Source organism: Anser anser, assembly GCF_964211835.1.
Source record: "Anser anser genome assembly, chromosome: 27".
Taxonomy (NCBI): domain Eukaryota; kingdom Metazoa; phylum Chordata; class Aves; order Anseriformes; family Anatidae; genus Anser; species Anser anser.
In genome coordinates this window covers 7,416,872-7,442,239 of record NC_139748.1, presented here as the reverse complement: position 1 = coordinate 7,442,239, position 25,368 = coordinate 7,416,872, and the positions used below count along the sequence as shown (strand labels likewise).

General features: G+C 56.6%; 1 protein-coding gene across 5 annotated transcripts; it reads right to left on the bottom strand.

The window, feature by feature from the left end:
- Positions 1-1,397: 1,397 nt before the first annotated feature.
- On the bottom strand, positions 1,398-24,986 carry SLC6A17 (solute carrier family 6 member 17). Of its 5 annotated transcripts, none has more exons than XM_083813045.1 (12): positions 23,933-24,986; positions 15,835-16,241; positions 12,439-12,596; positions 12,046-12,172; positions 11,163-11,344; positions 9,954-10,064; positions 8,652-8,893; positions 7,724-7,916; positions 7,157-7,349; positions 6,804-6,963; positions 6,070-6,232; positions 1,398-5,634 (listed from the first exon to the last, which is right to left on the bottom strand). In XM_083813045.1, the coding sequence occupies exons 2-12, from the start codon at positions 16,118-16,120 to the stop codon at positions 5,266-5,268; spliced, it is 2,184 nt and encodes a 727-aa protein (XP_083669171.1). In that variant the 5' UTR covers positions 16,121-16,241; positions 23,933-24,986; the 3' UTR covers positions 1,398-5,265. The 5 variants fall into 5 exon arrangements, with proteins under 5 accessions (XP_083669171.1, XP_083669170.1, XP_083669173.1 ...); XM_083813044.1 differs by lacking the exon at positions 23,933-24,986 and adding an exon at positions 23,408-23,874; XM_083813047.1 differs by lacking the exon at positions 23,933-24,986 and adding an exon at positions 21,432-23,339.
- Positions 24,987-25,368: the final 382 nt, after the last annotated feature.

The window sequence follows — 25,368 nt, the reverse complement described above, 5'->3', positions numbered from 1 at the left end:
GCAGTAACTGCAATCCCAAAGATGCATCATCACCTGCTGCTGTTTTTTTTTTTTTTCTGGTTTTGATTTTGCAGATAGCTGCAATATTTCCCTGCCTGAGAGAGAAGGGGATAAATCAAAATGACTCCCTTTCTGTACTGTGGGGTGGCCTGGGGACAAGGCCCTCATGCCAGCCAGCCACTGCTCACACACAGTCCAGCAGTGGGAACACGTGTCCCCTCCCCGTGTCCCAGGTCTGAGCCTCTTCCAAGTCCATAATCACGCAGCACACGCTGCAGAGTGAGCACAGGTTCAGGCTGAGGCCGACAGCTCAGCACAGCAGAGAGCAGCCACAAGTGGGTACCGCAGGGCCTCGGACATCACCCTGAGCTGGATTTGATGGGCTCTGCACCCATACTTCTTCATCCCTCTCTGCTCTGCCTCACTGGGAATGTCTCTGGGGCTGGGGAGGAGCTGGGAGCATCTCCACCCCTGCTCCCACAGACGGGGCTGTGCTGGGGCCAGAGCTGTCCTCTGTGTCCCATTGTCCTGGCCCTTGCCCTGCAGGATGTGCTGCCCCAGAGCCTGGTCCTGGAGGGACCTGTGTGCCTCCTCCTGCCTCCGCCGCGGGCAGTGCTGCTCCTCCAGCCCCCAGTGCAGCTCCTCACCCCAATGCTGCACCAGCATCTCCAGACAATGCAGCACTGGAGATGCTCAGAAAACCTGACCTGCTCCTATGCGGCTGCCACCGCGGAGGGGACGAGCACAGTTCACAGCAGTGAAGTATCCCGATGGCATCCCCACTGCTGGCACATCTCTGCTGGTCCCAACCAGCCTCTGTTCTTTTACCTCTCTCCATGCTCCCCGGTATCGGCCCTGGGGAAGCCAAAGAAGCTACAAAAGATGCAAGAGAAGGGAAGCTTCCCACCAAGCTTGTTACTAAGCTGATACCCAGCAGCTGAAGTCATTTGGGTCTGCTGGAAAGCTCCAGTCCTTCTCCAAGGTGGCTCTCCACACTCCCAGCACCCGCAGTGCCCTGAATGAGACATCAGCAATGTTAGCAGGGCATTGGAAGAGGAACGTATGTCTTACCAGTGCATGTGCCCCATAATACTAGTGTGTACTGGTTGAGCTGGTCCAGGATGGAAGATCACCTCTGTGATGCTCCTGGAGAGCCTGTGGGCAGCCATGCCCAGAGGGGGCTCCTTACAGGGGCTGATGAAGGCACAGGAAGGGAATCAGAGAGGAGAAGGGGAGCCAGAAGGACGATGTGGGTGGCTGGACAGGACAGGGAAGGACAGAGACCTCTATGTCCATGGGTGCTGGCAGCCCTGGAGCCCATTGCTTTAGCTCTTTGCAACCCCAAACCTCAGAGAGACCCCAAAGCCCACCCCAAGAAAGGAAACAGGCAAAGAGACTTGGTAAGAAGAGACTTTTAATCGGACTCCATTACGGCTCTTACAGGGTTTCTCTCGACTGCCAATGAGTCCGGCCAGCACGGCACACGTGTTAAATACACCGGCTACGAGGATACATGGGACGAGTTTCTACCAGATCTGTGCTTTTACCTGTACAGAAGGGCTTTGCCAGCCTTGTGCTTACCCACAGGGGAACCGGCCACGACCCTTGTGCTGCCATGTCTCTGCCCAGGCTGGGCCCTGTCCCCTGGGGCTGGCAGTGCCACCAAGGCCACCCGGCCCTGCCACCTGTGCCCCGTTCCTGCTGGCGAGACCCAGGCTCAGGGGAGGACAGGGACGGGAGGGAGGCAGGGGGAGCAGCTCCCAGGAGGAGCTGGGCTTTAATGTGAGCTGCCAGGGTCTGTGTGGGGGCAGGAGGGTAAGCCCCTCTCCCCAGTCAGGACTTCAACCCCTCCTGATTCAGCCAGCATCTCCTGTCGAGGACACCGTCCCCTTCTGAGCAGCAGGATCCAGGCTGGGAACCAGGCAGGGAGTGAGAGGAGGGGGCAGGAATATCAGCAGCGGTTCCCCCCTCCTGCTCTGACTGCCTGGATGAAAACTGAAAAGTGCCTGTGCTCACAACTAGCAGCTATTCCCTGTGCCTCTGAGGGGGAAAAAAATAAAAGTGGCTGCCAGGGCTAAAAGTCACCGGGTTTGGCCTGATCCACAGCCCCGGGACCCCAAGAAGGTGCGTGGAGGGGAGAGCCTGCCCTGGCAGGTGGGAGAAAGCCCCGCCGCAGGCTCCAGAAGTGGCCAAGAACAGCAAGAAGTGACCCCGAACAAAACACATACGCGCACACCTACACACGCACACCCCCACGCACAGCATCTACGGACGAACATGCGCACGCTCACACGGCCACGACACGGATCACCTAAAACTTACCCCCCCACAGACCCCTGTGCCTAACACCAAGCAAATACCACACAGAAATACAGTACTTCCACAGATAAAAAGAAAGGCTTCCTCCCCCCTCCTCCTCTCTGCGGGGTCCCCATGCTAGGGGACCCCCTGGGGCTGGGGAGGGGCACGGGGGGAGGGATGGCCACCCACCACGCACAAGAAATGAAAAGGTAAAAATATGTCTGATATACAGTGAGAATTGATCTGTACAGCACTGGGAATGAAAATAGGTCATGGGCCACTTTGGAATACATTTTGTCATTTAACATCATTTACAGTGACATTTACAGAATAAATATACAATAGAAATAGAGAATCTCTAGGTTATTATTCCATCTCCTCTCTCTGTATATATTTTATATATATATAATATAGCTTTTTGTTACCTTCTTATTGACTTTGCCTCTTATTGGCGCTGCAAGAAGAGGGGAGGAAAGTAAATGCCTCCCTGGCTGGTTTGGGAATAGTGGTGGGAGAGATGGCGGGCCGGATCCTTCCCCCCAGGGTTTGAGGAGCATTGTGCCGTGGGAACAGATGGAACCACATGCGTTGGCTGCGGGAGGTGTCCTGCCCCGGTAACTCCATGGGAGCTGCAGTGGGAATCCCCTGGGCTCAGGGGCGTGAGTCTGACTTGCATCGGGAAGGTGACATTTTGCAATGATTTGGTTCATCCTCTGTTCTGCTGGTCAGGAGGAGGAAATCAGGGACAGAGGGAGAAATAAGGGATGGGAGGGAACATCTTGCCTGGTGTTGGGGGGAAATGCATAGGTTTTGTGCTTCTCCCATTCAGAGGTGGTGCAGTGGGGATATTTCTGTGTTCTTCTGTAGGGGCAGGAGAGAAAGACCAAACGCACAGTGGAGAGGATGGTGAAGAGGCTGGATGAGAGATGAGAGCATGGCTGATCCTGGGGATGGTGCTTCTCAGAGCCATCAGCAGAGACTGAGCTGCTTTGGTTCAATCCATGCCTCCATTTCCACCTGGAAAAATGGCTAATGAAGGTCCTGTGCTAATCTCCCAGACAGAGCCCCCAAGCCACCGGCTGAGCTCATGACAAAAAGGAGAAGGACTATAAATAAAGGATTACAACCCACAAGAGAAACGTCACTGTGGGGGACGTTGTGCACCCTGGGGTGCCAGGAGAAGTCAAGGACGTGGCAAACGGGCCAGATACTGTCTGCCTTTGACTCTCAGCCAAAAGGAGAATCAAAGTGGAAGAGAATCTATTGATAGGAAAGCGGAGGAGAGAAGGGCTCGTGGACAAGCAACCATGAACTTGGCCTTGAAACTAGCTTGAAATACCACCACACATCATCTAAGCCCAGCAGGACTGAAGCTAAGGAGCTCCCTCAGCTTTTGAGACTGTAGCAATGTGCTGAGAGGGAGAGAGGACATGGAGCAGGCTGCTTCTCCCCTGTACCCACCAGGAAAGGAGGAAAAAGCCACGTAATACTGGTACCCTTGACAGAAATGCTTGGCCATATGTATGATTCAGGGAAACAAACGTCAGTCCCAGTGAGAAAAACTCTGAGCTGGGAGGCCCCAAACTTTCCTAGACAGCCTGGGAAGAAACAACATAGCATCACCTCTACCTGGTCCCCATAACATGGATGGGCATGATAGAGGCTCCTGGGCTCTAACAGGAGCTCACCAGCCTGGATCAAGAGCTAGCAGGGACATTGGGACCCGGCACCGACTTTTGGTCATTGCAGCTCAGAAGACATGTCCTCCATCTGCTGTCCCCAAAAGCTGGTTACCCCCTTCTAAAGGCTGGTGAGCGCCTGCGGAGGTGCAGCAGCGAGGCAATGCAGGCACCGGCTCGATGCTCTGAGAGGTGAAGACATGTCCAGAGATAGTCACTGCCCAGCTCACCTCAGCTGGTGGGTGCAAGGGAGGTAAGTTAGGGGGGGTGGTTTCCTGAGAGCTACACCAGGACTGCGGTAGGACTGGATGCCCCACAGCTCTGCTTGTGCCACTGGGACATCTAAAGCAAGCGGCAACAGGAGACGATCCCACGCCAGGGATTTTGGCTCAGCAGAGCATCCCACATGTCAGGAGTCATTCCAGGAGAATGCTCCTGACACCCATCACTGTAACCCTGGTCCAGACCTCACACATGCTCACACATCCAAAATCACTCACTTCAGAGGTCCTGCTGCCTCTCAGCACAATAACCGCCCAACCACAGAGCATGCTGTCCACGTTGTCCCATGGACATGATCTCTCCATGTCTCAGAACAACCTGCAGACGCCGTCACCGTGCTGGTGGTAACAAAACAGACGCCAAGGATCCACCAGCTGCAGTCCCACACACCACAGTGACTCAGCCAGCCCCACACTGCTCCCTGCCAACCCTGGTCAAAATGTTGGGGTTATCTGGGTGTGCCCACAGCCACAAAAACTACAGGAGATACAACAACAACAACGATGGCAACAACAACAGCACCCTTTTGTGCTATGAACATCGATGGTTAATTGTGCTCACTGGAATAAGGCCGTGACTCCTCCCAGCTGAAGGACAATGGACAGGGAGGGCAGAGCACTGGGTTGCAGGAGGAAGCGTGCTTGGCTTTCCACCTGACACCAGGTCCTTTTTCCAACTATCAACTGCTTAGAAAGAGAGGTTCTTTGCTTCAGATTTGGGCTGCGAGAGAAGGACCCTCAGAGAGGTCCTGCATCACCTCTTGTTCCCCTCCCTTCCCCGAAGGCAAGCCCCGGAGGTCCTGCTGTTCAGCCCAGGGTTGTCGGAGGAGTCCTGCCCCTCCCGCAATCCATTCTTCCCGATGTCATCTTGGAAATGGCTGCTTTGGGTTACGATTTTGAGGGGTTTCTTCTTTGTCTTTTTATTAATTTTCCCATTGCCTGGAAAGCCAGGATCCACTCCCCAGTGACCTCCTCTCCCGACGGGGGTGGTCGGCAGGCAACCGTCACAGTTCGGATTCAGGGGTGCTGGCCATTAAGTACCCACTCCCGTATCGTCCGTTGGGGGCACTGCTCATTTCCATGGGGGAGTTGCTCCCCGGACCCAGGTAGGAACGGTGTGTGGGCATGGGGGACGGGGTCTCGCTGGGCACTTTGCTCAGGATGAAGCGGGTCTCATCGTTGTCTTCCAAGTTGGAGATGTCCTTCATCATCCGGCCCTTCTTGTAGGTGACCGAAAGTGTGTTGGAGCCATCCGACACGAGGTGGAACTGCCGGAGGATGAAGACCAGAGGCAGAGGGAGAGAAGCCAGGATGATCAGAGAGATGAGAATAGCCATGGCCCAGGTTGGGTAAAAAAGGAACTTCTCTGCAGCCTTAAAGAGAGAGAGAGGCCAGTGTCAAGGGATTGTTACAACAAAGGTGATGCACGTCAGGTACAACATATCCTACGTGCTAGCCAGTCCCTGCTGCCTCCTGCCAGACTTCATCTTCAGGGGCATCACATGAAACTAGCAGAAAGAAAGTTAAAAACAGGAAAAAGGTCATGGTCCTGCACACAGAGGGTAGCTGTGGAACCGAGCCAAAACCCAAAGGCCAAACTTCAGCCCGTGGTCAGAGCTCGAAGACTTCTGGGCAGCATTGACAAACCTGACTGCCTGCAGAGGACAGGCAGCCTCAGACAGGACATCCCGCAGCGGGAGGAGAGACGAGCAGAGGAGGGAAGAGCAGGGTGGTCTGCAGCCCTCAGCTCCCCCCTGCTCAGCCCAGGCCCGGGTGGGGGCAGCAGCGGGGGCCGGGGCCGTGCTCACCTCCTCTCTGATCCAGGCGCTATAGCCCGGGGGGCTGACTCCCAGCTGGATGATGCTGGCGGTCATGAGAACGGCCATGCAGATGGGAGAGACGTACTTCCAGGTGTAGTAGTAGAACTGATAGGGTCGGAAACCCAGCATTTCTGTCAGTTCCTGCATGAACCTGCCAAGGGAAAGAGATGGAACCACACTGTTCCCGCTTTCAAAAGAAAAACTCCCTCCCAGGAGACCCTGTTGTGGGTTGGGCTCAAGGTAGAGCCTGAAGAAGAGCCCAGCTGATCCAGGCAAGTGTCTCGGTGTCCTTCAAACCTGTAGCACTGGTTGGGAACCTCTCAAGGAAAAGACTTCCTAACATTAGCCTGAGCCTCCCTTGCTCCGGCCAGCACTGGGACAGACAAGGTGCCCTTGGGAGTGACCCAGGAGCCTCGAACAAAAGCATACTAACAAATAAGAGAGCACCAAAACCAAAGCTAGGTACCCGCTAGCAGGACGTGTTCCTGGGGCTGTGTTACGCCTAGGGATGGGCAAAGGATTGATCCTAGACAGCAGTGAACAGACATCCCTCCTCTATAAGGTAACTGCTATGGGGGTATTTGTTCCATCAGAGCTTGCCTCCTGGGAAAAAAAGTCCTACAGGCAAGAGCTGGAAGGTATATATATTATTTTTTTTTAATTTTTTTTTTTTAGCCAGGATTTACAGCACAGGTATTCTTTTCCCTGTGCAAAAGCCTTACTTCTTGGTGCCATATATCCAGGCCACAGCAATGTTCTCCAGGATCACTACAACCGTGAGCGGCAGCGTGGCTGAGTAATCATCAAACATGGTGACAAAGTAATTCCCTGAGCGCTGCACGAAGATCAGGCCGACCACAAAGGCGAAGATGCAGCAGCCGACTGCGGGGAGCAAACAGGCACGGTCAGCAGAGCACCCAAAGGGGAAGCAAGGCCTTCCCTTGTGGAACCAGGTGGTCCATTCCCTCTGTTAACAGGACCCAGTACACCTCCACCACAACCACGTTCTTCTGGAATGACCCCCAGAGCACCGGGGACCTTCCACCCTTCCCCAGGAGGATGCAGAAGACCTCACCTGTGAACACTTCCTTCCGCACCTTGAAGGTGTCGATGATGGGCGTAGTGATGCCTGACATGGTCCCAATCATGCTGCCCAGCCCCAAGTTTATCAGCATCAAGAAGAACATGACAGACCAAAATGGTGAGGCCGGAAAGTGGGTCATGGCTTCCGTGAAGGCGATGAAGGCCAGCCCAGTTCCTTGCACTGACTGTTTGGGGGAGAGAGGCCAAAAGGACAGAAGAAGCATGTCAGAGACAAAGCCTGAAGCCCCTGCAGGCCTCAGGTCTCTCTTGTCCCACTGAACAACTCCTGAAGGAAAGAAAAATCCACTCCTGCACCCCAGCATGGAAGTGGTGATGTGCCTGTCAGACTCACTATGGGCAGACCATTTCTGCGCCCCAGGAAAGATCCCTGTGCACTGGGAAGACCACAGGGAAAGGGAATTCCCATCCCTGTGGAGGATCTATAAAAACAGTTTCTCCAGATCCATGTGCCAGGAGCAACCCAAATAAAGTAGCTCCTACCTGGGACTGGCAATGGACAAGGCGACCTGCTTCTCCTGTTAGGAATGCCACCAGGTACCTTGTCGAGTTCGTCCTCCAGCAGGCAGGCATCCAAGCCCAGTTCTTTGAAGTGCCCCTCTTTCACTGTCATGATCACCCTGTACATCTCGTTGTAGTCCTTGGCCGTGAGGTGGGAGAAGTTCACGTGGGGAGGGATGAGGTCGTGGCTCAGCACGTTGGTGTTCAGGTAGCCCAAGATCTTCTCAGCGTTCCTAAGGGAGAGCAGAGCCCAGTCACCCAGAGGTGTCCCCTTCCTCCTGGGAAGGAGGACAGGGCCTGACCATGTGAGTCCTTTGCATCAGGCAGGATAAACCTGCCTGGGCCACACTGCCCAGGTCCCAGCTGTGATGTGCTGTCCAACCTCCTAGCAATTTGCACAAGCAGACATTGCATTAGGCCACAGGACAGAGGATGCAGCCGGGACCCTACCAGGGGACAGGCTCTCTGCAGCCCCTGCTTAGCCACATGTTGTTGTGGCTTCTCTTCTGCTTTGGCACAGTCAGGATTTTTATGGATGCAGCTCACTGTCTAACAGTAACGCGAGGTGCACAAGTTCACCTTCCTCCAGCTGTTTTTGGGGTACAGCACAGTAGCTCCTTAACCTCTTGCAGACAAGGAGACCCCACCATGAGTAGAAACTCAGGGAAACCCAGGTGATGCGATCAGTCATGGACTCACCAACAATGTGCAGACTAACAGTCCGCCTCGTGGCTGAATTTTAGGCTGGAGGAGCTAAATGCCCAACTCCCTGATGGAACTAGAAGGATTCATGCCCTCAGCTACAATGGGACATCTCTGGAGATCCAGGCCTTGACCACAGAAAGTCGGGTCCACCAAAACACAACCTTACCCCATTCTAGATCACTTACTCCGTTGCCTCGGACCCACCCCAACTGGCAGGAGCACAGATTTCCCACCCCAAAGAGACAGAAAGCAAATCCACCTACTCCACCACACATTTCTCATTCATGATGTTGGCCTTGAAGCCCAGCACAGCAAACACAACCAGGGTGGCCAGGACAGAAGTGAAGAAGTTGATGAAGGAGACGAGCGTGGCATCGAAGTGGCAGTTGTTGTCCTGCTTGTTGTAGCTGGAGAAGGCGATGACCCCCCCAAAGCCGAGGCCCAAGGCAAAGAAAACCTGCGTGGCTGCCTCCCGCCACACCTGGGGGTCCAGCATTTTGTCCAGCTTGGGGGGGACACAGAAGAAGAAAATAGGTGGTTTGGTGGTGCCATAACTCATCCTCATGGAGCCAGAGCTAAACTAAAAGGCTGCTGTGCCTGCAGCCTGGGCTGGCTCTGGAGCCGCCATGGGCTGGCTTTGTGCTGCCACAATCAGGTTCTGCGTTACACAGCATGTGGAGGTCCTTTTTCTCTTTCCCACACAGGAGGAAACTGAGACACGGAGAAGGGCAAGCAAAGATTTGGACCGCAGACCACCCGATATCCCAGTTCCCCCCCCAAGGGAGCCACATGCTGCACAGCAACGGGGCCGCATCCTGCCCCTGCCACTGCCCGCCTCCAGTGCCTGGAGCGTTTGGAAGCCAGCGGCTGGGCTGGGGGTCTGGTAACTGCCCATCCCCTGGACACCATCCCCCCTGCCCTGCTGCAGGCTGGAGGCCTCCAGGCACCGTTCATCAAGAGATCGCAATTAATATCTTGTAACAGCCTCCCTGGCTCAGCTGATTCATCTACATCTCTGCTTAATTAATTAATTAGCTGGTTAATTGCATAACACCAGTGGAGATTTTGCTACCAGCCAGTATCATCTCATGGAGTCCTTAAACACATCACCTAGGGGACCCCTCTTGCCCACCCTGTGCCTGGACACCTGAAGGCAACAGGAGCGATGCCAACGCTTGAAGCAGCACTAGGACGGCAGTCTGCGAGTCCTGGCTCTACTCAGGGTGCTGCTAACACCTGCTGGCTGATTTATTGGGACCTGCGAGATCATCTGGGGTTGATGCTCTGTTTTTTGAGGTGGGGATCATAGAGGAAAAGTGGGGTTCTGTGCAATGATGTGTGTGTGAAGGGCTGAGCCCCGGGTAAAGGAGCCCTCTGCAGGCGGCTGTTACCCAGCCTCAGAGGTGAGGACGCAACACTTGCTTGCACCGGAGCACATGGGCACAGCGAGGGTGTGCCGTGGGGTACAGGGAGCTGACTGCAGCCTCTGGGACAGCTAAACCTCCCCCCTGCAAACCAAGCTGGTGTGACCAGCCCGGAGGAGAACCTGGGCACAGGGTTCTTACCTTGGGTGTGAACATGTGCATGATCCCATCCACCGCCCCACGCAGCAGAAGTCCCCGCACCAGGAAGCAAACCAGCACCACGTAGGGGAAGAGCGAGCTGAAATACATCACCTGGGGCAAGAGGGATGCAGCGTGGGCACAACCTCATTTACTGCCCCCCGCGCTCAGCTCCCTCCCCATCCATCCACAGGACAGCACAACAGGGGTGAGAAGGGGGGACAGGAGAAGGGGTGAGGCAGGACATTACAAATGCTGAAACCTGGGTGGATCTGCAAAGTGCTTGGACACACTGAGGAGAGAGAAGGAAAATCTGCTGGGGCTGCTGAATGCAAAGATGTCAGAACTAGCTCAGAAAATCCCTGGAACACAACTGCCGGTGTCTAGCAAGCCCTAGGGAAGGCCAGCTCTGCCTCCCCACCCCATTCTCTTCCCCAGCATCAGCCCAGGGCTGCAGGCAGAGCAGATGTGGTTGGGGCTTCACCTTCAGCAGGGGGGACGTGCTGCCCCGGCCCCGCTCCTGTGCCATATTCCCATCCCGCAGCTCTCGGTGCTGCAGGCAGCAGTCCCCTTGCCCTGTGCTACCTGCTAATGTGCCAGATGTTTTGCAGAGCCCATCTGGAGATGAGGATGTTTGAGGGTCCCAGGGGGACCATACCCTTCTGCACCTGACACCGCTGCTTTCACAGCCTTCCTTAATACATCAACAACTCCAGCAAGGTCTCAGCATCCCTCTCCCAAAGCTTCCCGCTCCTCCCTGCCCTGCTTCTGGTGTGCAGTCCCAGTGCCTCCCCCATGGAGGAAGGCTCTGCTCCCGCCCCTGTGTCCTATGGGTGAAGCTGCCTTTGGGATCTGCAAGGGAAGGAGCTGCTGCCTCATTCAGATCTTCCACACCTCTTTCAGTTACAAGGCTCCTGCTGCTCAGAGCATCCATTTGGATGGTCCGGACATCTGACGGCCCCCAAACACAGGGACCTGGACATGTGCTTTGGCTGGCTTGTGGTGGCATTGCTGCAGGTGTGCTGGATGAAACCCCTCCCCTGTGACCCTCTCTGATCTCATTCTGGGCCCCCACGAGATGTCCCCAGCTCTGGAGCAGGTGTGATCATCCCCCAGACACCCCAGAACAGGGCAGGAGAATGTGGACCTGGAGGTTTCTGCCTTCATGTCATAGGAGAAGCCTGGTCTGGAGGGTGGACTGCAGATACCCACCTTCCCCGAGGACTGGATGCCTTTGATCATGGCCAAGCCAACAAGACTCCAGGCCACCAGCAGGCACAGGGTCATTTTCCAGTTGAGTCCCCCGCTCTCTGAGATGGAGTTGGAGATGTCCAGGGCCTCCCGGTACCAGAAGTAGGTGGTGGCTGAGCTCCTCTCACATTCAGCCTCCACAACTGCAAGTGAACAGAGGCACCAGAGGGTGAGGGGCTGGGGGAGAGTCATCCATTGTCTTTTAGGGGATGAACATGAATTAATGTCAAAGACGTGCCAGAGCTGGCCAGGGAAGGTAGGCATCCCTGGGAACTGAGGGACAGGATAACAGCGCTGATTTTTAGCAGGAAAAAGGGAACAGAACATAAAGCCATTGTCATGTCAAAAACAAGACGTTAAATACAGTTGAAGACATTTGCATTTACTATAAAATTTCCCAGATTGTCCCAAGGAGACGCTCAGATGCTGTTAAGCGCCACTAGTTCCACCAGAGTCTCGGTCGGGCACTGACGAAGCAGCCAGACAAGCCCAGCTCAGTTTCCTGCACAGCCCGGGTCAGATCCTGGTCCCAAGCACCAAGGCAGCCTAGAGACCCAAACTCTGGGTCCTCAAACGGGCAAACCCCAGCCACGGTGAAAGAATCTGGCTGAAGGCATGGCCAGGACTTGTCTGACCCGAGGAAACACCTCCATGGGGCCAGGGCACCTGGACTGCAGAGGACCCAGTGGCGCCTTCTCCCACCCAATCCATGCCCCCAGGAGACTCCCCAGCCTCCAGTGTCCCCAGCCTCCAACAGATGCAGACATCGGGGGTCCCCAGTGTCCTGCAGCCCCCCCCCTCCCCAGGAACTGCTCCCTCCCAGCTGCACCTCCCCCCTCCTCACCAGCCACCGAGCCATTCCTGGCGATGGGGCACTCGCTCCAGGGAAGAGGGTACTGGAAGGACTTGAAGAAGTAAAAGATGCTCCAGCCGATGATGACATTGTAATAGAGACCGACAAAAAAACAGACCTGGGGGGAGTAAGGAGGACACGGTGTGAGGCCGCGGGGCAGTGACACCGTCTCTACCACACTTCCTGTGGGGCAGTGACCGAAGGGGAGCAGGGACGGGCTTGTACCCAAACCAGCCCTGCACCCACGGATGGAGCTGGAAAAGCTGCCATCAACCTCTCAAATGCCCACACTGGGCTCCTCCAGGCCACCCCCCACTTTGCAGATTGCTAAGCGCCCCGCACAGCCTGAGGTGGGGGCTGGAGGGGGCCCATGGGTGCACTCACCAGGCAGCTGGCATAGCCGATGCCCCCAAGGCGGGGACAGATGTAATTCCAGACACCGATGCTGCCCCGGCGGATCCGCTGCCCCACCGCCAGCTCCAGGAAGAACAAGGGGAGCCCAATGATGATGAGTAGGACCAGGTACGGGACCAGGTAGGCACCTGGCAGGGGGGAGAAAGCTCATCACGGACCCGTCTCTGCCTGCTCTCGTGCAGCCAAGGACAGACAGACAGGGAGGGACAGGCAGAGCTCAGACAGGCTCTGTCTGGTCCATTCATTCGCAGTAACAAACACACGTGCACGGAAGGGAACAGTGCAACATCCCCGACAGTGTGGGTACATGCAGGATACACCCCTACAGCACACCACGCCCGTGCAGACCTCAGGACACACCAGGAAACCAACGGGTCCTGCCTGCACACACGCCTGAGCACGACCAAACCCCCTGCGCTGCAACAGCCCCGCGGCAACACTGGCCACGCCGCGTGCCACCCTGCACAGCGAGGTCCTCTGGTAGGGGTAGAAATACTCAAAATAGAAAGGCGGTTAATCTCTGCCTAATTGAGGAGACCAGAGAGAAATTAGCAGTTCATGAAGCATAACCAAATGGCCGTAAAGGATGCGATGACTCACGCTGCAGCGCCCGGCTGATGAATTACTCCAGCCTGCTGCCAGGGGCTGCGGGATGGGGCTTGGAGCACGTGGCTGCAAAGCACATGCTGGAGCCCAGGCACTGTGGGCAAGCTCCCGGCTGGATTTACGCCCCGGTGACAGGCATCAGCCCTGGGCCAGGGCAGGACCTGGTGCTGATGCTCCACCAAGCAGCAGCGCTGCAAAGCAGCTCAGCCCATGATAGTGCCACGAGGCTGCAGCGTGCTCTGTTTGCAGGACGAGTGCCCTCACAGCAGGTTAGGGATGGACGTTAGAAACACAGGGAGGTGGTAAATCAAGATGCAGCCACCCAGAGTGATTAGGAGGGTGAAAGCAAAGGCAGAGTGCAGCACGGAGCTGGACCCTGGGAACAAGCACGAGCTTCCCATCTTTGCAACACCCTCCTGTGCATCTGCACCTGGGTTGAGACCCATCAGCAGACAGAGCAAGAAAGAGATGGACAAGTTTGGAGGCAAATTTCTCCAACATCAGAGATTTTCCTGCTGTGACCCCTGGGAAGATGGGCACCAGCTCATGCCCATGCATCATCGCCAGCCTGCAGTGGCTCCCAGCACACCAAGTCCTGGGAATTTGGCTCCGACCCATCTTGCTGCCAGCACACAGCCACTCTCCCCCACAGACCCCTGTAAGGGGAGCGGGAGAGAAAACAGCCACCGCCACCACCTCGGCAGCCCAGAAGTGGTCTGTCCGTCACTTCCCAGCTCCCGCATCTGTCTGCCTGGCACCAGGCTCCCTGCCCAGCAGGAATGTCACCTGGGGGCCAAGAGGGTTAAATGCGGTGGGGAGAAAAGGCAGAAAAGCAGCATCCACACCAGGGGACAGGCAAGATGGTACCACTTGTCCAAAAAGCTGAGGGGACTAATGTGGGGTTCAGGAGAGCTCAGCATTCTGCTGCTCAAGCCAGTTCCTAGCTCCGTGCCTCAGTCTCCCCATCTGTAAAATATGGAGGCAGCCTTTAAAGCCTGTCTGGAGACCTGCTGCAGGAAGGTATTATACAGTAGCAAGGAGCTCCTAAAAGCTGCTGCTTGCCCTGGTACCCACCTGGCTTTGTGCCCCTGTGTCCCAGTGCAGGATGTGGCCAAGCTGTTGGGTTCAAACCCAGCACGCCCACCTCCACCACAGCAGGTCTCACAGCTGTCGGAGGTACAATTCCCCACCCTGACATCACATCCCATGTGGCCTTTTGACTAAAAAGCAGCTGCTTAATGCTCCCCAAACACCGTCAGCAAATTCAGCTCTGGCTCTGCTAGGTGATTCTGATCAGGAATCACCCCAGCCTGGGAGCATGCGCTGCCCCTCCCATTTGCCAGCACTTGAGGTGGACGAGGCTAAAACCGCAGGATGCCAGAAACCCTCAGAGTAAGCAGAGAAAATTTCATTCCTTGCACTAATTACAGGTAATTATTGGCTGTTGTGGCAATGTGGAAACTGAGGCATGGATGGGTTAAGAGAAGCCTGGTTTATAACCTCCTGCCCCAAGCTGGGTCCTGATCCCATTTAATCAAGAAAACCAGGCAATAACAGATGTGAGAGCTCTCTACCCAAGGCAGCAGTGCTCCATCAATCTATCCCAGCCCTGCATTCACCCCAGGCTCAGCCTCCAACCTCCTCGGGCCACGCACAAAACCCGTCCTGCTGCAAGTGACGCACACGTGTGCCAGCACGTGCAATGCAGCCAATGCATGCATACAAGCCCCGCACACCTGCAGATGAGTGCTGCAACCTGAGACAACGTGCAAAAGCCCCCCCCAAGCTTTGCAATACCGCGGCTGCATCACGCAAAGCCGCGCTGCACCAAAACCCAGCCGTGCACCTTCTGCTTGGAAACAAAGCAGGGCACTGGGAGCTGTGGGCGTCCCCTCGCCACAGGGACCAGGTGCTGGGGACGTGCAGAGGGGCAGGGGCTGGCCACAGCCGCAGTGCCCCAGCCAGGACAGGCCGGCAAGGGGTGTGGGCAGCCCTGACAGCATGGGTCCACCTAGGAAGCTGACTCATCGCAAAGATGACACCAGAGATGTTTTAATTACTGAGGGCACTGCAGGCTTGCTGGGGCTGGGGGCACGTTGAGCGATGCAGTGCCAGGAATACGGTGAGCGCAAGGCGAAAGCAAAGCAGAAAGCTGGGCTGATCCTGGCTCCGTTAAATGCTGCTCTGCAGGGGACGCCTCCCGTCACTGCAAAGGTTGGTGCTGCGGTGGAGAGGCCTCGGGGTGGGATCTGGATTATGGAGAAGCAACCCACCCTCCCATCAGTGCCACGAGCAGTGCTGGGGCTCAGCACAGCTGGAGAAGGCCTGTCTGCTCCTGAGCTGGCTGGAAGTTGGATTTGCGGAGGGGCAGGAGCCTACACAATGCAGATTTTGGACAGGGAAACAGACGATGCTCTCCTCTTTTTTTCCCCCTAGCTCCCAAATTGCCCCAGCAGGAATCAGGGATGTGGTGAGAAATCCTGGCTCCTGGCCTGGGGCTTGTCTTGTCCTCGGGGCAGGAGGGCGAGCATCCTTTCAGAAGAGGCTACCCTGGGGGTCCCTGCATCACTGCACCAATACACGCTGCAGTGAGCAGCACCCACACCAGGCTCTTCCAGCTCTCCCAGCTGCCCCTTTCCTCCTTCAGAGCCCAGACAAACCACATTGCTCCCTCCTTGCCCAGCAATCCACTCCCTGATGGAGGCAGGACCGTGCCTAAACCCACCCAGGACCTGAGCCCATCCCTGCCTCATCTCTCACCTCCTCCGTTCTTCTGGCACAGGTAGGGGAAGCGCCAGACGTTGCCTAGCCCCACGGAGTAGCCAATCTGTGCCAGAATGTACTGCAGCTTGCTGTTCCATGCCGGCCGGTTCTCTGCATCCAGCTCCTCCTCCCCGTCCTTCTGCTTGTCCCAAGCCTCCCCCGTCACGTTGAGGACACTGCGTTTGTAGTCCACAGGCTCCTCATGAGCCAGCAGGTCGGCCACCGACTCGGTGACATGCTCGCTGCTGTGCTCCCGCTGCGTCACCTTGCTGTTCTTCGGCATCGGGATGGCTCCGTGTGGCCCCGGGGGGCAGGATGGGGCAAGAGGAGAAGACAAATGTCCCACAGGGCACACACCTGTGCAAGCTACAGCTCAGGGCTCACCTCCTCTTCATCAGCAGGACCTGCACGGGGAAGAGGTCAACAGAGAAGGAGGTGGTTTTGCCCCAAGGCACAGCAGGGTCTCCATCACCCCCATTTAGCTGGGGTTAGAATCCCTGGCTGGGGGGTGCTAACAGGGAGCACTCCCCTGGTCCTTCATCCATAGAGAAGAGCCTCCTAGGCCCTCAGGAGGGACCTTCCCCAGGCACAGGGGGATGGTGGCAGGTGACAGAGACACCTTTTATCCTCTAACAACCCCATTCCTGGCCCGCAGCACCGGCTGGTCCCCTCTCTGCCATCCTGCATCCACCACCAGCAAGGGCTCTGCCCCTGACCCCCCTCCCTGCCCCTCAGCCGAGCCTGGCCTCAGCCCTGCGAGGGCTCAAAGCGTGCAGGTGACAGTGACGAACATCCTCCCTGGACATTATCAGGAACAGCTTAAAAGCCTGGGAGTTGCAGATAAATCTTCCTGGGCAGCTTTACAACAGATAAAATCTGCAAAACAGTGATGGCTAACACGAAGCCATCGATCATCCCAGCCCCTCTGCCTTCCCAGCCTTCCTCATGGGCCGTACTTGGCCAGAGAAAGCCACGCCACAGGATCCGTGCACTTCAACCAGTTACACCAGTTTGCCCCCCCCACTTCACCTGCCTCATTCCCAAAACTCCTGCACCAGCCCCTGTGGGCGCAGGGCTGGGACAGGCACAGGTGGGTTTATTTTTGGACCCACAGAGGGGAGCGTGGGGTGAGTGTGGGGTTGCTGCCGGTGCGGGGACAAGTGGGAGGTGAGGAGGGGTGCGTTGGCAAACACAGCCTGCGTGTTTGCGCCAGGGATGACTCTGGCTGCATGAGCAACCCCGACAGCAGGCATTTCAGAGGGTGCCCATGACCCAGCTTAGCCCCACAGTGTTCATCCCCCTTGAAAAGCTGTGAGGCATCAGGGAGGTCTATGCTGTTCCCCAACCCAGGAAAGCACCAAGCCCTGCCCTTCTTAGCCGTACTGGAAGAACTGGGGCCAGACTGGGTGTCCCTGCCCCAGCTGGGACCATGGAGCTTCACCAGCTGGAGAGAAGATGGAGAAAACCCACAAGAAATCCCAAGTCTTGGAAAAATGATTCTCTCGAAGGGTCACGCTTGCCTTTTTTCTCTCTTGTCCATCTCAACTTTCTAGGGACCTCAGGATGGTCACCAGTCCCTGGAAAAGCAATAGTGTTGTGCCCAGGGACCCATCCTGCCCCAAGCTGGCCATGGGGTCATTTCACCCTCACCAGTGGCTTTCTCATGTAGCTCAAGGCTGATGCAGCACCCGTGTGGCTTCCTGAAGGTGACACTGCACAAACAATCCATCCCTTGGGTGGGTGACCCTCAGCACAGGCAGCTGATCTCCCCTGGGGTGGGCAATATGGGACAGACCTCGTGCTCTCCATCCCGGCGAGCAGGAAGAAGACCCTCCCCATGTTTTCCCCCAGCTGTCCCCAGCTCTTCTTCCCTTTGCAGAAACGCCCAACTTTTTGATTCAGCCCCAAGCAAATCTCACAATCCTGAACCCTTTCAGAGCGGGGCCCCAGGCCAGACAGCAAAGCCGATCCCCAGCCAGCGGTCCTGGTGCCAGAGGGGAGCGAAGCGTCAGCCACAGCAGGAAGCCTCACCCTCCCTCACCCTCACCTTGCTGCTTTCTCACCCTGAAGAAAGTTCCCCATCTGCCAGGCCCCGTTCCTATCACAAAAGCTATTTTCAGCTGAAAGCTGCATCCGTCGCCAGGCAACAGCATCGGCTCCACCGCCTCAGCTGGATCAGCTCCTCCGGAGAAGCCGATTGAATTATTCTTTCCAGCCTGGTCCAGCAATGTTTAATTTCCTAACAAGAACCATTCACATAAACTGTTCACAGCTCGGCAGCAGCAATTACCGCACGCGGCTGCCCGTGACCGAGCATCCTCAGCCCCTGGCCAGGGGCTGCCAGCTCCTGGGACCAGGAACAGAGGGCAGAGAAGGTCTCATCCAGCAGCCAGGAAATCACCGGGATTTCCATCGATTTTGGATCAGATTCTGCGCAGATGAATGTGGACCTTGAATTTAGGCACCCAGCTGAACTGCCTATGAGTAGTTTGCTGCTCCCTGTCTGCTCAGCTCCTTCCAAGGGTGACTCAGCCCTCAGTAGGACTTAGCCTTGGGGGCTAAAGTCTCGTCTTTCAGTAGGGCCTGAGCCTAGAAGATCTAGGATCTGCTGGCCAAGCCCCAAAGCTCAGAGCCCCATGGCTCTCCTGGGACAACTCAACCCCCTAGAGCAAAGCCTGGGAGATGCCCAGCTCCTGGAAGAGCGCGTGAAGCCAGGCCAGCGCCATGGGGACAGGGCAAACCCCCAGCACCTCTCTGGGTCTCTGCCTCTCCCCTCCTCACTTCGGGTCAGTGCTGTCCTTAGGAGTCACGGGGCACCAGGACACGGTGGTCCTGGAAAAGGAGGCTTCAAGCACCTCCAAAGCCAGAAAGGCTCTCAGCTCCTTGAAAGAGCAACATTCCCAAAGGATTTGGGGATCAAAATGGGTGCTGAGCTTTTCTTCTGGGTCTAGGTAAGAACCAGCCACCCTGCATGGCACCGGGACCCAATCCAGAGGACGGCAGGGCCCTTTCTATTAATTTCCTCAGGATTTTACATCAGCCCCGAGGCCTGCACCCCTCAGACTGGAAAGTGCAGTTTGAATCCATCTGAGAAAGGTATTTCTGCACATTTATTTGATTGAATGGGGAATTTAGTAAAAAAAATCGTTTCCCAAAATAATAACTACGATGCAAGAAAGATGAGGCAGATCAGCTGACAACCAGCAGCTTTCTGAGCTTAAGAAAGATAGAAACCCCTCGTCACTGGCAGATGGAAATTCAGCTTGTTTACAAAGCCCCTATGACCTTAATTTTCTTAAACGTGCATTTTTCCTTCTTTAGAAGGAAGACTGGGGCCTTCCAGAGCCCACAGCTGCAAGAGCCCCCCTGCGCTGCAGGACCGGGTGCCTCTCCCAGACACGACCCGCGCTGACGCCCCCAACGTGGGTGCTCGGAGAGGAGCCGGGCAAGGCACCAGTTTGTTCTGGGGTCAGCACTAGAGCCTGAAAAATGACTCGGGAGCAGTTGCCAACATCCCATGGGGAGCCGCAAGGGGAGACGCTGGGAGGAGCATCACTGGGTTGTCCCTGGGGATTACCCACCTCCTGCACCTCCCACCCTTTAGCACCCGCAGGACCCTCCTTGAAGACGACTCTCACTTTCACACACCTCATCCACCACGTCCCTTTGCTCTGGCAACCCAGGAGCATCAGGTTGAGGGCACACAGCCATGGGTGGCTGTGGAATGAGCCGTTTCCATCCCATCCAGGGAAGGGACATGGAAGGAAAGGCTCCTGTTCTGCTACACCCAGGGGTCTGACACCGCCAGGAAGCTCCCATTGTTCCCAGATGGAGGTGGAAGCCCCCACTGTGGGCATGCCGCTGTTTGGGAGCTCAGGGCTGTGCGTCCCCCAGTGCTGCCAGCAGCCCCCACAGCCCTGCATGCTTTAGCAGGGGAGGGAGCTCCGAGCCGCGTGTCCTGCCTCGGCCCGTCCTTGCTTTCTCAGGGAGGCGGCCGGGGAGCAATAACACAGGCTGGAATCACGTCAGTAGAGCTTTCAGCTAGGCAGACGCAGGCAGGGAGGAAAAGGGGATTTACAGCAGCCTCCACGTAGAGCAGGCACCAGCAGCAGCTGTGCTCTGGGTCTGGAGGGTGGGCAGCAGGGAAGGTTTCTCCTCTCCCAGAGACAGATCAGCTCCTGTGTCCAAATTCTGCACTTATGCCCCATTTGGGTCCATAAAGAGGAAAGTGAAGGGGGGGGGGGGGGGGGAAGGGGGGAGGGACATGGGAAGAAGAAAAAAACAGACTGGGATTTGGTGAATTCAAAATAACATTTAAACCATGGGGACTCTGCTGGTCCTTCCCTACCCCACCACCTTTGCTCCTTCTGCTGCTCCCAGGCAAGACCCCAGCAGCTCCTAAAGGAGAGGAGATGATGCTCCCAGCACAGCCCCTGGATCTGCAGACCGAGGAAGGTCCAGCTTGCTCCAGCAAGACCACAGAGCTAGGAGAAGGGAGAGCAAAGGGTCCAGGGCACAGAGGAATTGCAGGAGGTGGAACGCCATTCTCTGGTTCAGGCTGTGAGATCTGAGCGTCTGTTTGCAGCTCCCCGTCCTCACAGACATGCACAGGGACAGGGAAACCTTGCACCAGGGGCTGGGCTTTTGGTGCAGATGGGGAGGCTGAAGCAGAGAAGGGACGGATCCAAGGTCACCCAGGGAGCCAGCGAGCCCAGGAAGGAGAGGTGGAAGGACAGAGCAGACACCTCTCCCATCTTCCCTCTGTACCCTGCAAAGCCAAGCAGCAAAGGGAAGGAACTCGGGGTGCATGTCCCAGCTTTGAGGCCAAACCACAGGAAAAGCAGCTCCAGGACCCTGCCTGCCCCATGCCACTGCCCAAGGCTGGGAGCGCAGCCCAGCTGGGAGCAAGATCACCTCTGCAAACTGCTTCTCTTGTGAGGCATCGCAGTGCGGGCCCGTGGAGCCCCTTGGCCGCAAGAAACCAGGGGCAGAACCCTCCAGGCAACATCTAAACTCCACTGCAAAGCCCCAGGAAGAGACTTTTGCCCCACAGGGAGAGTCCTCAACTCTGATCCCCCCAGCCCTGCTCCAGGGGCCTCTCTGCAGTCTCCTTCAAGCAAACCTCCTGCCATGAGTAGAGGCCGGGAAGAACTGCCTCCACCTTAAAGCTATTCAGTGCCGAAGCTTGCTTACAAACCAGGAAATTCAGAGCTCCGGCTCAGATCTTCCTCTCCCCTGCTCATCCTCACTGGCTCCACAGGGAAGGTTTTTGCCATCTGGGCTCATTAGGGCTGCTCCCTCTCTCCCCTTCCTTAAACAATCCCTGCTAATTAGCGCCAGGCTCTTGCCACCCCGCAGAGACGACACGCGGTGACTCAGTCACACCATCCGCACCGCTCGCAGCCCCGCATCGCGGGGTCCCACGGTGCTCACCCCTTGCGCCCGCACGTGAGGAGCTGCAAAATTCAGACAGGGACAGTGTGAGCACACGCGACAGCACAGGGTAGCCGAGGACCACACGCATGCGAGGAGATTTGCAGGAAAGCAGGCTTCCAGCCCCAGCAGACGTTTGTAAGCAGCTCGGCGGCACGCACCAGGAACTTCCCTGCCGGAGGAGCGGGATGCTCTGCGCCGTCCTTCCTGTGCGAACGTTCAGCCCCACTTTAGCACCATGACACAGGATCGATTCACATTCGCTGATGAATCAGAGCTGCCTCCGCTTCTGTCTTACACCTACCCAAGTGCCATTCGACAGCCAGAGTGTCCAGATGTTATAAATAGTCCCCAGCTCCCTTAAAGGCATGCCGAGGGGTGGCTACCACAGCCCGGCCACCACTTGCCACCTGCTCATCCTGGAGGTGGGTGCGTTTCCCACAGCCCCCAGCTCTGTCTGCTACCAGCGATGGCAGGCTGTGCTTCTGGTGCAACTCTTTTCTTCAGTGGGTGCCAGAAACCCTCAGAAAGGGCAGTTTTGCAGATGGGTCATGAGACAGACACAACACCACCGGAGGAGGGGGAGCCTCAGCGCCTTGTTTGTCAGGAAGTGTATGAGCCCATTGATTCATCGGATTTGGTCTCCTTTCATGTCCCATTTAGTATCATGAAAACACACATCAGCTGCAGCAGTGTGACACCATGTCAAAGCCAACCGTCATATGATTCCTTCAGGGCTCCACTAGGCTCACAAGATGATCTTTTTCCAGTTAGCTCTCAGTGATCCCTCTTAACTCACCCGATCTGGCTGAAGGCTAGTGACTGAACCCAAAAGCAGCCCAGGTTTATCCTGAAAGGCAGCAAATGGGCAGCGTCCAAATCCCTCTGCAGACTCTGCTCTGTAGTTCATGAAGCATCCGTGTTTGTAAACAAACAAATCCAAATGCAGCACAGGATGGGGTAAAATCGGAGCCCCTCCACCCCAGGCAATGGTTTAGTCCGGATGTGCGTAGGTCAGCGCCTGATTTGGGGTAAATTTAATCCTCGTGACTCTCACCTGGCTTGGCTCTGCTCTGACTCCAGATTCCCTGCTCTGTGCAAGCCTGAAGTGGCACTCGAGTCACTCTAGATTTAAACCAAACCCATTTATTCCTATTGATTTCTGTGGAGCCACCTCTCCATTTTATCCTGGAGGACAGACAGACCCAAATTTTATTTCACTTCCGAGCAGCTGAGCTGCAATCAAGCCACCATCCAGCTTCCCTGACCCAGTCCCAACACCTCTAGAGAGAGATTCACAAGAAACTCTGCGCCCTCCCGAGAATAGCTCGGCTGCCTGGCATCTCAGGTTTTTTCCTACCAAAACCAGAAATAGTTGCATCAGCTCCTGACGGATTCAATCCTCAGTTGCCTCTGACACAAGGCAGGATCCAAGAAGCAGAACAATTTCATTTTCTGTGTCCTTTACAAAGAGCTGGGACCAGATTTCTCAGCTGGTTTAAGCCCCACATTCCCAGAATGTTGCAAATCTGCACCTGGTCGAGATGCCAGCCCAAAACACACACCTTTGGGCATACCCAGCAATGCAATAAATGCAGAGAAGCAAATAAGGACTCCCCACACCCGATACAGAGAATTGCATGAAACCAGGACCCCAGCCCTCATTTTTCTGCCCCAAAAGAATCCATCCATATTCAGAAAGTACTAATTTAAAAAAAAAAAAAAAAAAGAGGGAAAATAAAGCCCCAACTCTTTGCTGGCTGGGAATTAAATATTCATTGCAGCCAAGTGCTTTCTCTTCTCCCAATGTTATTGTCAAGGTCAGCCTGGAAGCTGCATTTCTACCCACCCTCAGGCAGCGGCTTGGGGGGGATAAGCCCCCCACCAACCCACAGCCGGTGGCCGCTGCCACCCCCGGGGTCACCGCCCGCCTCCCCGGCTTGCCTCTGCCGGTTCCCCCCCAGCCCTGGATGCCGGCAGCCGCAGGGCCGTGCCTGATGCCTCCAGGCTCGGGCATCCCCCCCAGCTTCTCCCTGGGCACCTTCCCCCCAAAAAACCCCGACGGCTGGGGGGGAGGGGGGGGGATTAAAGCAGCCAGCGGCCGGCGGGGAGCGGGGCCCGGGGGGCGCACCCTTACCTCTGCGCTGCGGCTGAAACCGACCCGGCGCGGCGGGGAGCGGAGCGGCTTCCCGGCACAGGCTGACCGGGGGGGCCCGGAGAAATTCACCGGGGTCCCCCCCCCCCCCCTCCCGCCCGGGCGGCGGCGGGACCGGGCACCTGCGAGGCCCACCGGGGGAGCCGCCGCCTCCGCGCCCCGCGGCCGAGGGAAGCTGCGCGGCACCGGGCTGCTGCCGGCCGCCCCCCGCCGCCGCCCCGCGGATGCGCGCTCGGCTCGGCCCCGCTTCCCCTCCGCCCGAGGGGAGGCAGCTCCGCTCGGCTCGGGGAAAAAAAAAAAAAAAAAGAAATTTAAAAAAAAAGCGCACACTGAAATAAATAAATAATGAGGGACACGCAGCCCCTGACGCAGGCTTGAGTCACCAGGGCTGCGCGTCAAAGCCGGGGTGGCGGCGCGGCCCCCCCACCTCGCCGAGGGGGCTCTTGCGTAAAAAAGAAAAAGAGAGCGCCGGGCCCCGGCGGGAGAGGCGGCTTCGCTTCAGCCCACCTTGGTGCCGCAGGGAAGGGCACGGCCTCCGTTGTAGCGCCGAGAGGAGCAGCCCCGGAGCTGCTGTCCCGGCCGCCGCCGTGGCTCTGCCCTGGGGAGTGCTCCGAGGGGGGGGGGCGCAGTGCTGTGATTGCGCTGGGCACCACCTCGGGGTGGGAGCTGGGTTTTGGTCACCCCTCTCCTCCAAGGAGCGCTTGGAGCGCTGGAGTCGCTGCTTTGCCTCAGACCACGCAGGGGAGAACGGCAGGAGGAGCGGCCAGGACCCGAAGTCTGCTCCCCATAACTCGGGCGCTCATCTGGAGCCCGTCTGCGGAAGGCAGCGATGCCCAGGGCTCGTCCAAAGCCCAGCGGCACTCAGGGGCCACAGAGCCGGAGCTGGGCTCGGAGGACACCACGTCTTCTCCAGCTAAACTGCCTGCCTGTCACCCCAGAGCCCATCCCAGGAGCAGCACAGGCTGGAGCGGGGCTGAGCTGGGGGCTAAGCCAGGTTTGGGGATGAGGCAGCAGCACTTATTAGTCCACCTTTAATGCTAAGGATGAAATTCTGCAAACAGAACGGGCCCACCCAGTGATCCAATTCCCCCGGTCCATCTCCCAACTATCCATGGTGGGATATAGTGACTCCAGGTACTTTATTAGGATGAAGACATAGATACATGTGCCCAACCAGCTCTTTGGGACAACCAAACTTCGAATCCAGCTTCTTGCACAGGCTTAATTTACCACAGCCCTTTAGGCTGCTTTGATGCTGTAGCATGTCAAACAGAAAGCCCAGGCACACCTCTGGACGTCAGCCCTCACCCTTTATTCAGTGCTGCAGAGAGACCTGCCATCAGAAAGCACCTAAACGGGTCCATCAGGAAGGCCAGAGGGCTGTTAGGTTGGTGTACTGGTGGGGAAAAGGAGTATTCAATAGAGTTCATTGCTTGTTCAGCACATGATGGAAACGATTAAGGTCCATGGGAAGCCCTGACGACCCAAATTCAGCCCATCCAAACCCCAGTGGTGTAGCCTGAACACTTTTCTCCAACTAGTTTGTTTCTGGTGCAGGGGTATTGGTACCAGTATCCATCTCCTGGAGCCTGTGAGAAACCCTGGCAGAAGGAAAAACACATTTGGAAGAGAGAAAAACCATGGAGGATTCAGACCTCCAGCCCCAAGACACACTCCCTCCAGCCCCTGGATTTCAATGGTTATACACTTTCCTGGCTTCTGGACCCATTTCCCTTTCCAGCCTATTAGGCACAAAACGATCAATCCTCCCAGGTACTTGGGAGCTCAGCCAGCACCTGCACAGAGATCCAGCTCCTGAGAGCAATGGTCATAACTCTTCCTCCGGTCCCCCGGGAGAAGCAAGGCCATACCTCATTAGATCTGCACCCTCGCTTGTGTTTTACTACCGTGCAAAATCCCCAGCGCCTGCTCACTGCAATGTC